The 12,531-nt window shown below is 40.6% G+C and overlaps 1 protein-coding gene across 3 annotated transcripts in view; it reads left to right on the forward strand.

Moving 5' to 3' along the window:
* The window catches only part of CEMIP (cell migration inducing hyaluronidase 1), a 121,568-nt gene extending 110,286 nt beyond the window's left edge, over positions 1-11,282 (forward strand). For all 3 annotated transcript variants that reach the window (XM_026121289.2, XM_026121290.2, XM_064517264.1), the window contains exons 23-29: positions 288-499; positions 978-1,163; positions 1,875-2,079; positions 2,886-2,972; positions 3,286-3,443; positions 7,032-7,132; positions 8,045-11,282. In XM_026121289.2, coding sequence (XP_025977074.2) covers positions 288-499; positions 978-1,163; positions 1,875-2,079; positions 2,886-2,972; positions 3,286-3,443; positions 7,032-7,132; positions 8,045-8,172 — 1,077 coding nt within the window. In that variant the 3' untranslated portion in view covers positions 8,173-11,282. The remainder of the gene's footprint in view (positions 1-287; positions 500-977; positions 1,164-1,874; positions 2,080-2,885; positions 2,973-3,285; positions 3,444-7,031; positions 7,133-8,044) is intronic.
* The last annotated feature ends 1,249 nt before the right edge of the window (positions 11,283-12,531 follow it).

The following is a 12,531-nucleotide window of genomic DNA, read 5'->3' on the forward strand; positions in this document are numbered from 1 at the left end:
GGGTTGCCACCAACACTGTGAAATACTGTAGACCTATTCGAGGCCTTAACTGGCACATGCTCCTGAACTCAGTAGATGAGGAGATGATCCATTTTTTTCCTGAAAACAGTTTACCTTTTTGAAGAAGAATATTAAGAAACTGAATATACAGGTATAAGTATATGGCCAGACTCCTGTCTGTCATATATGTCACTGCTGAAGTCAGAGTTCACACCTATTGAGTAGCTGGACCTTTAATATTTTACTGTAATTCATTAAATAATGTGTGATTTTTTTTTTTAACCTAGATCTACATCCAAGCCTACAAGCCAGCCAACCTGAAAATGAAAATAATAAAAAATGACTACCACAATCAACCACTCTATTTGGAAGGGGCTTTAAGCAAAAGCACTCATTACCAGCAGTATCAGCCAGTCATAACTCTGAGGAAAGGCTACACCATCCACTGGGACAAGACAGCCCCCGAAGAACTGGCCATATGGCTCATCAACTTCAACAAGTGAGTGATCTGACTGAATGTGAAACGATGAACAGAGCATTCCTGCCCACTAGTGTAACTGCACGTTTTTAACTGGTGAGGTTATCACCTCAAGAGCTCTTCCAGAATTAAAATACTTGTTTCATCAAGCCCATTGAGTTCACCATCTTTCCATCTGACATCTCAGATTCCTGTTTCCTCCCCAGAGAAGCCCTGGAAGATAACATGGTTCATTTTTAGAAGCCTAGAGCTAGTTCATTCCCGGTACATGGAAGTCAGGGGTGTAGAAGTCAGGAACAGATTTGACCCACATTGCTTAACTAACCCATGGATGTTATGTCTAAGTCATGTTGCATTGATTCATCCCAAACCATTAAAATCTTAACCAGCCAGGAAAAAATTAAGTTACAGAGTGAATTATTTAGTTTGGCTTCTAGCATGCCCAGGAAAATAATAGTCATGTGTCAACTTGTTCTAATACGGGTCTTTGCTATTTTAGGAATGACTGGATCCAAGTAGGGTTTTGTTATCCTAAAGGGACGACATTTTCCATTCTCTCAGACATCCATAATCGTCTTTTGAAGAAAACATACAAAACTGGAACCTTCTATAGAACCTCTCAGATGGAGAAACTGGAGCATAGATATCCTAGCAAAGGATACTACTACTGGGATGAGGAAACTGGGTAAGAAAACAGGCCTTGCTGATTTGGACACTGATATGAGAAAGCTGTTGGAATCATGAATTGTTTAGTTCATGCCATTAAAGGGGATCACAAGAAAATAAGAGATTCTTTCTGGGGATGCAGTCAGCATTTAATTTTCCTGGGACTCCCACAGCTGCCAGTCATTCATAGGCTCTGCGGCACTGCCAATTACTCTGGGAAATGCTATGCCAAGTGAATACAAATTAGGGAAAAAAACAAAAGCAAAGTGCAGACCATAGAGCGTGAAGCTGAAGTGGAGGCACACCCAACCCTTTCTATTTAGAACAACAAATGTTTATAAGCAGCAAGGCAGGGATTCACAGGAAGTAAGAGAGTTAAGTCTGTTAGTTTCCTGTAAGGAATTAAAATAATAGGAAACAAAGAGAAAGATCTAAAAAACAATGCAGGTATCTCTGTGTAGATGTATCATGATACAACAGAGCTCTAAGGGAGTTGGGGTGTTGTCTAATCTCTCTGTCTCAAGTTGCCTAACCTTCCCAACCATTCCTGAGATGTGTGTCCATGCGTTGCCTGTGGTATGTTAAGCAGTGGAAACAACTGGCATCGGCACTGGAGGCTTGCAACACACATTATTGCAAAGTGTTAGGAAGCAGTCCACTGAAACTGGGACCAAGTCATTTGGTTTGACCAGAACACTCAGGGATGTTCACTCTTCTCCCCTACCTGCAGACTGCTGTTTCTGAAACTTAAAGCTCAAAACGAGAAGGAGAAATTTGCTTTCTGCTCTGTCAAAGGCTGTGAACGAATAAGAATCAAAGCTGTGATTCCAAAGACCGCTGGCGTCAGTGACTGTGAAGCCATGGCCTATCCCAAGTACATTGAGACACCAACTGTAGAAGTCCCAATGCCTAAGAAGCTCTCTAGTGCACAACTGGTAAAGTAGTTAATTTATTATTGTAGCATTATTGTCATTGTAAGTCTGTAGTTCTGGTACATGTTGTTCCCATAGTGGCAGAAAGACTCTGTACCAGATTCAGTATCTCCTGTGCCTAATTTTCTGAAATGGTCCAGGCATGTAAAACAATGTGAAACAGATTCTTGCAAGTGCAGAAAGCACAGGCCCTCAAGGGACAGAGCTGCCCAAGACTTCAGTTGAAGTTAAATACTTAGTCTTTCAGGGCTCTGTTGTGAAGTGTTGGGCTTAGAAGTGCGGGATCAAAAGTGATGAGCTGGAAGTCAGGTTGGTCCAGGGAATGTGCATCTGGACAGACACAGGGCCTCTTGCCTGGCCTCCAGCTCCTCCAGGCTTTAAGAACAGCAGTGTCAGAGAGGAGATTGCATAGCTGAGTGTATCGCTCATATCAAGGATTTTGCACAGCACTTTGTCTCCTGGATCCAACCCAGTCTGGTTCTAGGGGACAGAAGGGAATATTTATTTGTTTTTTGTTTGGGGTTTTTTTTTAACTCATCACCCTTGGAACAGGAATGCAGAGCAAAGCCTCAGAGAATTATGTCAACTGCAGAATCACTCAAGCTTCACCATTTAAATGCTGACAGGCTAAGCAGAGAAGTTACCATTGTGCCCAGTCTCATTAGCAGTGCAGTTTGGCAAGTCACAACTTATTATGTAGCTTTCTTGCTGATTGAATTTCTAGGTTTAGAAGGCTCTCTGACAATGTAGCATTCAGGTAACGGACAACCTCACTAGAAACCGTTTTCTCTCCTTTTTCTTGTAAACAGAAGACTAAGGACCACTTACTAGAAGTGAAAATAGAAACTTATAAGAAACAGTACTTCCACCTAAAGGATGACTTTGCATACATTGAGGTAAGCGAGTCCTCTCAGTGAACTTCGTAAGACTTATGAGACAAAATAGTTGCTTCATTATTATGGAAAATTTACAAAGTTACCATGGATGATTAGCATTGGGTCTCTTTTGCTTTGCATTTCACAAAAAAAATGGCCATAACTTCACTGTACTGGCAAAAACACAGCACAGTGTGACCTCAGAGATCTGGAATTCTGCCCTTTGCTATAAAGAGCAGTCCACTGTTATTCAGCACTATCACTGCTTCTTTTAGTTGATTGTTTTGTATTTGTGTTGCTTTGACAGACCGAGCTTATTTTTCTTCCTGCACAGGTTGATGGTATACGGTTTTTCCTGACTGATGAGGGTATTCAACTGATTGTGATTGATGGACATCATGGAAAAGTCGTTGACCGAGTAACATTCAAGAACTCGATTCTACAAGGAATTCCAGCACAAATAGAAAATTATGTCAACAACATCAAAGATCAGTGAGTAAATAATCTAGTGCTACTAACATGTAATATACAAGAATGCTGTACAACATTCGTCTTTTTCCTGATTTTAGTCACCTAACATAGGCCAGACTGAGTGGGATAAGAATGTGGTTTGTACCTGCTAACTGCAGTAGTGTCCAAATGTGAACAGAACATGCAGGCAACATAAGAATGTACAATGTGTGATTTAGGAACTGATCAAGCCCCAGGTAAACTGAAGGGCTACATTTGATTAACAAACTGTAGATCTATATTTATGTGGGGGGTTACAGATAAACTGCAGACTTAAATTCCTGAATAAACTCACAGCATTTATCAGTTTCTAGTGTACAGATGTGCACAGTTTACATTTTTCTACTGCCTGCACACGCTCTCAAATCTCCAAAGATTCCACTAATAAAATACATGCTCTTTGCACATGTTCCTTGCCAAGAATAGAGGGCTGTATGCTTTTATTTTTTAAGTATGGGGAGCCAGAAATGCAGAGTTTTGGAAGTGGGTGGTAAGTATCCAACACATGTTCCTGCCTCTTGGAGGACAGCGGGTTCATTTGCTTGAATAATAATGGAAACAACCTCAGGAATCCTTTAACTGAAGGGGCTGCTCTCATGTTGGTTTGTAGAGCACTATTGGGAAATGAATATATTTCATTGTTATTAGATCTGTTCTGATTTAAAATCTGGTACCTAACATTCAATACAAATGTGATCACCCTGTTGATGAATCATCTGAAATAACTGTGGGCAGATTGACAGGATATTGTTCCAGGATTTATTGTGGAGACTTGGAAGAAGTTTCAGCAGGGCTTCACAAAGGTGGATACAGCTGTGTTTCTACTGTCTTAAACAATTCTAAGGGTTGCAAAAAACATGTCAAGTACAGAAAAGCATGGTAGTTGCTTGTTTTTCTTTCATAAGACTATAATAGGGTATTTCAAAGAACTCCATCAGCCTCTTTTGCAAGAAGTCCAGGCTCAATTCTGGCTGAATTCAACTGCCTACGTTGCTTCTTACTTTCAATCACTTAAAACTGCTGGAGTGCTTTAACAGTTCCTTTTTGTAGGTGAAACAGCCTCTGTGGCTTCTTGGAAGCAGGACTGGGGGCAGGTCTTTATTGCATGAGAGTAGTGCAGAGATCCTTAAACCAGCTGATAGTCTCAATAGAAAGCTGTGTAAATGTCGATAATGCTGAGTGTGGGAAGGTGCATAAATATAGCACCAAAGCATCCTTAAACAGTACCCTAGTCACTTGCCAATCAAAATCGAAAAGCGGGCATCTCTTACCCCATTCCTCCATGCAGGGGTTCATAGGGAAATGAAAGTTTCCTGCGAGGGCTACGTAGCCTAATGGCCAGGCCACTCAGCTGGGAAGGAGAGGAAAAGCACTGGCCTTTGATCCCTGTTTTCAGGATGATGTCTAGTTTGATTGTCTAATATAAAAAAAGTCTAGGTCAAAATGTGAGATGTGATAAGGTTCAGCAGGCTTTGAGAGGGGGGGCTTGAATCACAATTAGACTTCAGGTGTATTTAAGTTTATCAAAATCCTTTTAAAGACCCTATAAGAAGGACCTATAGCCGTTTTTGGCTCTGAGCCTGATTGTCTCTTTGGATTAGCTTTGGAACTGAATTAGGATTAGGACTGGAACTGGATCAAACATGATCAGTACCTCTCAGATCTCACCCAGCTGTATATGTTTGCAAGGGCTGAAATCCCAAATCATTCTCCTTCTTTCATCAAAAGCTTACCCAATCCTTCCCCTCTAAGCCTTTCCAATCTGATCAGGCAAGGATTTCAGCTGCAGCCATGAAAGATCTATCATCCATTTATCCAGACAGACAAACATTGGGAGAAAAGTGTTGTTCATAGTCAGATGCAGATACCATGCAGGTGGAGGGTCTGTAAGCCAGCAGCTTCTTGTCACCTCTGTTCCCCTCCACGATCCAGAAGATGAACTGTACAGAGGGATGGAGCTAGTGGAGAGGAAGGGGGCTCCACCACCGAGAAAGCTCTGCCTGCCTCTCATGAAGAGACTGCTAGAACAGCAACTTTTAAATAGGTTTATGGATTTGGAGATGTGGGGAAATGGTGTTTCTAGCAATGACAAGCCTCTTGGTTTGCTTAAGAAATTCTGCAAGCCAAATTGCATTTTTTTTAAATGAATCAATTTTTCTGATGAATTTCCCCGGATTAACAAAACAAAACATCTGGGAAATTTATTTTAAATTTCCATAGCAAGAAAGGCTTAACAGAAAGTAATGATTTTAATAAAGTGAAAGAAAAAGAAGTGATTCAGCATTCACAAAGTAGTCAAAAACAGACTGCCAGCTCAATCCAGTCTTGTAAGAACTGAAGTATTTTAACACTTCAGGTTTATTCTAGGAAAAGTCCTGTGACTTTTAGTTCTTTTGCTTCTGATTTTCCTCTGCCACCATCCGTTGCTATTTTTCCCTGAGCAGTTCCAGTTCCAGCTGAGGTGTTAAGATGTAACTACTGCACTTAGTGGCTCAGTGCTTGATCTCCGCAGGAGCTGTCGTCTAATTAAATTAGTGATTTGGGTCCACTGTGATGTAGGAAAGCAGACCCAGCAAGGCTTTCATTTTGCAGAACTGACATTCAAGTCACTGGAAGTGTCACTCATGGAAACCCTGCAAAAATGGAATGAAACGATGTCATCTAAACAAATGTTTTCTCGATCACTCTGCAATGCTGCTCTAATTAGGAGCTGAGCAAGAATGACATCCCTGCCCCATTGAGCTTAATAGCACAACTTCTGCTGAACTCACTGAAGCATCTTTCTTGATACACTTTAAGATAACTATTGGAGGTGTTTGGCAATCTTGTAGGAAGTAATAGGGTTAACCTTGCTCAGCGGGCCTGTGCTTCTCTTTGGACAGTTCTCGCTGTATAATTATCCCTTCATGATTGCTCTGTTTTTTTTTCCCTCCCCCTTTAGAATTAGGCTTATACAGTTGCTAAATTTTGCCCAAGTATTTGTAGATTTGCACTACATTAAAGGACTCGCCCCCTGTCTTTTGTATATCACTTCATGTTTGTAAAGGACCCCAAGAAATTTTGAGGTGAAATACACTGCATGCAAGTAAGGCAGTAATATTAATAATAATAATAATAATAATAATAGTAATACACTTTCTAAGCAAAAGGACTTTGAAAAATGACAAAAGTATCAGGCCAGCAAAAATCTCAAGGACATGAATTATATAAGAATAAGAGATATAAGAACAAGAGATAAGAACAAGAGAGAATTTGAGAGTTGCTGAAAGCATCCTGAAGAGAGCATGTTTCTTTCTAAGCAAAGCAAGATGGATGTGCTGGTTGGAAACACTTAAACCACCCTAGAAACCAGTTTAAAAAAAAAAAGCAAATTCAATCTGCTTCCTAATGGGTTTTACATGACTGGAAAAGTGAACATATGACAAAATTCTTGGAAAGCATTGACGAAAGCTGCTAAAGCAGAAACTGCTCTAGTTCATGGGTGTCTTTGGGTCACACAGCCAGGAGTTACCAGTGCTGTCAGGCAAGCAAGGAATGTTTTCTAACTTTTCATGTGTTTGTTTCCTTCAGCTCTATAGTGCTGGTGACATCTAAAGGAAGATTCATTTCCAAAGGACCATGGACTAAAGTACTGGAGAAACTTGGAGCAACAGAGGGTTTTAGGTTGAAAGGTAACCACTTTTTTAAAATACAATTTAAAAAACCCTTTGATGTATTTCCCTACTGTGGTCCTAGTAATGGGACCTTTCGAACTGCTCCAAAACTCTGCCTTGTTTACTTCTGTAAGCATGCACTCAAAACATCCTGGGAACAGTCATTTACTTATTCATTAAGCTTGTATCTACTGCAGCTTTGGCTAACAGCATTCAGTTTAATTCTGTAGATGGAAAAAGTGTTCTGGCAATTGTTCTTAGAAGAGTTGTAGTTTTTCTGGATTTTTCCAGACTTTTTAAATAAAAAGGTAGTTTAATAATAGAACTATTAGACTTCCCCCCCCCCCCCCCAAATGCTTCAGAACAACAATTTTGATATTGTCTAAACTTACTTTTAGGGGCTCTCTCTTGAAACAAAATTGGCAACTTGATGGCACAAAGCGTCTCTGTTTCAACAGTCTCACACACTGCACTAGAACACTGTTCTATTGTAAATGTTTCTCTGATCAGTTCTAACCGTGAGCTTTAGGGCATGCTTTCCTTTTGCGTGCTTTCTACTAGCTAATGCCTTTCCCAAGCATGGAAGGGTTTTGAGTATAAACATCATGCAAATAATGATAGTTCCAATAGACAGCTGAAACTGCCTGCTCTGAAGGGTTTTTCCTCGTCTCTTGCTTCTCTGCTAGATATCACATAGAGGCTATTGTTAATTAATGGAAACATGCAACATGCAAATACAGTTAGAATTAAACTTCAGCAGGAAAGTATTTCTTTCATGGAGAATACATAATTGGTCATTAGCCTTGCAAAGGCTGTGTGTGCACATGTGCTCATGTCCTCCTGCATCTGTCCGAGCGAGTGGGTGTATGGGTGTACTTCTGCTTATTTGAAGCCGTGAGGCACTCCTAATGTATGTGCTCTGCTTTGCAGAAAAAATGGCTTTTGTTGGATTCAAAGGCAGCTTCCGCCCTGTCTGGGTCAAGCTGATCACTGATGAGGATTCAGCTAAGATCTACCAAGCACTACCAATTCCTGTGGTGAAGAAAATGAAATTATGAGGACACACTGCTTTGCCTTCTGGCTACCAGCACTGCCCCCAATAGATGGACTACTGACTGCTTACAACAGGCACATTGCCGGAGTGCTCCAGAGATGTAGCATTTTGTTGTTTTTGTCTTCAAAAAGAAATCTTACTGTAAGTAGCTAGAGCAGCCACATGTGACAAAAAAGCATTCCTCTGTGATCAGCCTATGTTCTGTGACCATCAGCTGCTGTCCTGTTGATTTGCTCATTGATACCATGTTGACTCTGCTGTTACAAAGCAAGGTTTGCCTCTCTGTTTTTAGGAGGTGCTGCTTTTTTAGCACCCCTGTGACAGGCTAATTTATGTGCTGCCTCTCAAAGGGTGAGTTCTAGATCTAAAGGCCATTGAGGATTATTGTTCTCCCCAGCCTCTGAATTGTCATAACACTCTTTTTCCATGCTGTTACTAGCTGCTTACATAAACATGGAATGCTAATTCAAAGGCTGGCCGAAAATCTATGATAAAAAGAGTATATTTGAATGATTACCCAGATGCTGGGAAACTTGACTGGACAGTAAGAATTTACCCTAAAGCTTCAAAGACATTTGATCAAGCTCTCTGAGGTCTTTTTGCATTGTACATGCACATGGTTGGGGAAAAAATGATAGTGGAGCGAATAAAGCGTACCAGTGGGGACTGATGAAATCGTATCTTTCTGCTTGCTTAGAAAGCAGCAGTTCTCCTATGGGTCATGGTTTTTTTAACAGTGGTTGCTCAGGTAGGGGGTTTTCCTTAGACAAGCAGCTGTAGGCTAACAGGAAAGAACTGTCAATCAGCACATACACTTCCTCAGCCTTTCCCATACAGTCCCTCCATACAACAATATTCAGGACCAGTCTGGAGGGCTTATAGTTACCAGCCAAAGAGAGCATCCTGTCCAAGTCTCCAGTTTACAGCTGGGAATACTGGGACACAGCTTACTCTGCCTCAAACAGGGTGAGCATTTCACCTTTCCAGGGAGGTCAGGGGGAACAGGGTCAGATTAGTCTGCTGTGTGTTGCTTTCCTATCGTGTCCTCAGGCTAAGAGCATGAGTATCTTAGGCCTCCTGGAAGAGTTATGTGAGGCTGGCAGGTCACTGGGATAGGAGTCTTTGGGGGGTCTTAGCAGGTAGCTGAAGAATTAGATTGGGAACCCCCATAACTAGCAGAATATCTTGAACCTCCTTTCCCCCTTCTTCAAAGCATAGTCTTGTCAGCTAAAAATCTGGCTAATGAAGGCAGATTAGTGTGTCCTGCTGGGACATCTCTTGAAGCTGGGAAATTGAACATTAGCTTGTAAAACTTTGTAAGCACTTACAGTATTCAGTGATATTTCTGTCTGTTGCTCAGAAATGCTATCAAAGTGTCTCCTGTGGCTCTGGCTAGTCTAAGAAATCTAAGGAGGGATAAAATGTAGGAAGAATAGTTTTTCAAAGCACATAAAATTGTCAATTTAGCCAGTAATATCTGTGTGTGTTTTCCCCCTTTGCCCCTCTCTGCCACCACTGCTACAAAAATTGTTCTGGTTGCTGATGGTGACTTTGTTTTGCTCTGTTTTAGAGCTCTTGTGACTAAGTTGCCTTTTTTTCTATGGTATCCAAAATATATTAACTTGTGACTACAGTGAAAGAGCAATGATTCTGAGTGCCATTCCAAAGGCTGGGCAGATGTCGAACTCTGTAAGCCCTGTCCCTAACTTTGGATCAGTTGCTCTGAAAGTCAAAGCAATCATGAGCAAAATTCAGGTAGTGCTGTAGGTTACATGCCCCCTCAAGCCTCTCCTGGGTTTTGAAACTGGAAATGTTCTTTTCAGTCTTACTATATAGTTGTATTGAACAAGTTGAATGTCATGTGTGTTGTATTTAAGAAAAAAAAAGAAAAAAGAAAGGATCCAAGCTTTCCCTTCCTTTCTTCTCAACAAGAGCCTCTTAATGAAGGATTCCTCCTTCCAGCACAATTATTTTTACTCTTTAGGCATTTGTGCCACTTCCAGAATGGGCAATACTTTTAAAAGGCAAACAAGTATTTTCCCAATGTCTTATGATGATTTGAGGACTTCACCCTCAAATCACAAACTATTCCTTGAAAAAGTTAGTCTCACTTATGTTTCAACCTTGATTATCCAAACCTCACTTATCTGATGGCCAAAACAGAGCCAGATCCCTGAAGTCTAGCAAATACAGTGAAAAAATCATTGGGTATGTTAGTCTGGGTTATCTCAATGTATACACTGTCCTGAAGCAATTCTGTTCATATAGTTGCACCTGTCACACTGTGTTAGTGGAACACACCTGCTCGCAAGAGATGGACCAAAACAAGCGTATTTCTTTCATGAGCAATTGACAAACTACGTGAAGGAAAGCAAGACGCAGAATGTTCCTGGTTTGGGATTTGGTTTTTCTACGAAGCACCGTGGGTGCAGGAGTTGCCCTTTGCAGTGCACTGTTCAACAGGGTCACTAACAGTTTCCCTTCCCTGCTCTTTGTGTAAATGCCCGGGAGGATCATGCCACATAGGTCAATCCCCTAGACTGGTTTGTTCAGCTACTACAAGCATGTTGCATTTGTGCTAAAGCATAGCTTCTAATTTTACAATTCTTGAAATTCTCAGGGTGAAATCATAAGACTTGGCGCTAGGAAAACTTCTCCTTTTCCTAAAAAAATCTTGTCTTATTAAAAGAAGAAAATTTTAAGTTGCTTGTTCTATCATGCAAGGCTTGTCACATGGGGCCTGTTTGGAGTTAGGGCTGGGTCTCATGCTGTGAATACTTAGTGTAGGATCACTGCAGTCTGCTAAGCCTGATGGATAATAGAGCATCATAGCAGAGTGTAATGGGGCAGATACTCCTGTGAAATGCAAAGGGCTCCCATTGACATTTATGGGACGAAGTCAGTGTATTACTCTGAAGGCAGAATTTAGCCTAATATCATCACCAATCAGCAATAGTTTTGTGCCATATGATTACTTTTTAATATTTGACTGTTCTAGAATTTGCACTTGCACATCTTGACTAGTGAATTAACTGACTGCTTGTACTTTGTACAGTCTTCTAACAATCCCTGCACAAGCTGCAGTTAGCCTCTTTATAAGGTTTTATTACTATATACGTTTTCATGTTTGCCCACACAGACAGTTGCCATTGTAAGAGTGATTTTTGATTGGATTTTGTTTGTTTGTTTGTTTGGATGTCTGTCTTTTGCATCTGTTCAAATGCTTGTATTACCTGTCGCCGAAATAGCTGGTCCTTTTTCGGAGTTAGATGTATAGTGTTTTGTACATTTTCTTATAGACTTCCCAATGAAAAAGATATATTTTCTATTTATTTATTACAATGGCACTAAGACAACTAAATTGCAGACATATGAAGCATTTTTACTGGAGTTTAGCATTGTCCAGGTTGTTAAGAAGGTCGGCAATATGTCTTTTCCGATAATCTGCTTTGCACTTGAAAGCTCTCTATGTCCGCAGAATGTGGTAATGCATTGACTGTCTATTTTATGATGACAAGAGCTCTTGGAACATTAGTTCCAGAAGGTTGTGGCTTACAACTGAAATAATATGTAGTTGTTTGGAATACACATTGTTTATCAAAATAAATATTCAATGCAAATTTCTCAGTCTATTTTTGTCTCTTGTCCCTTCAGTATCACTCTGTAACAATGAACTGGTATTTGCTGGAATAGCTCCTGTTTTACCTAACTCAGTTTGCTCAGTCTGTTTTGATAACTTGCACTCATGTCCCAGCTTAAATATTAGTAGCTTGCTTGCCTGAGAAAATAAAACTTCTGCAATTATGCTGGATCTAGCATGGAGAGAAACACACACACAAACCTCAGTACATCTGCTGAGAGAAAGGCACACAGCGTCTTACTTCAAAAGACAGCGGCTGGGGCCAGAAAACCTGTGTACATGTTGGCTGGCAGCACGCACTGTAGCACACTTGACTATTTGCTCAGTCAGACTTGTGAGATCAGAGACAGGGGAACATGAAGGAAAGGACAGGGGAGCAGGAAAGGGGATATTACAGTGGACAGACACAGGAAGGAGCTGGAAATACTGGGCTGTGCACAGGGCAGGTGCGGGAGAAGGAAATGTAAAGCAAAATCAACCACAAAACAAACTTGTCTAGTTTCCCTGTTTACTAAACTTTTTTTTTTTTCCATTAAATAGGGTGAGCATGGAGAAGATGTATATATGTAAATAATATAGAAAATATGTATTTTTTTTTCATAGTGGGCAGCTATAAAGCCTTATGAGCATCCCGCTATCAGGTCAAGTATTACTTTGACTATAAATTTTCCACTCTGGGACAGTGCCAGCTGAACAGACTCTGCTATAAAACTTTTTCAAGGC

The sequence above is a fragment of the Dromaius novaehollandiae genome, chromosome 10 (assembly GCF_036370855.1).
Source record: "Dromaius novaehollandiae isolate bDroNov1 chromosome 10, bDroNov1.hap1, whole genome shotgun sequence".
Classification (NCBI taxonomy): Eukaryota; Metazoa; Chordata; class Aves; order Casuariiformes; family Dromaiidae; genus Dromaius; species Dromaius novaehollandiae.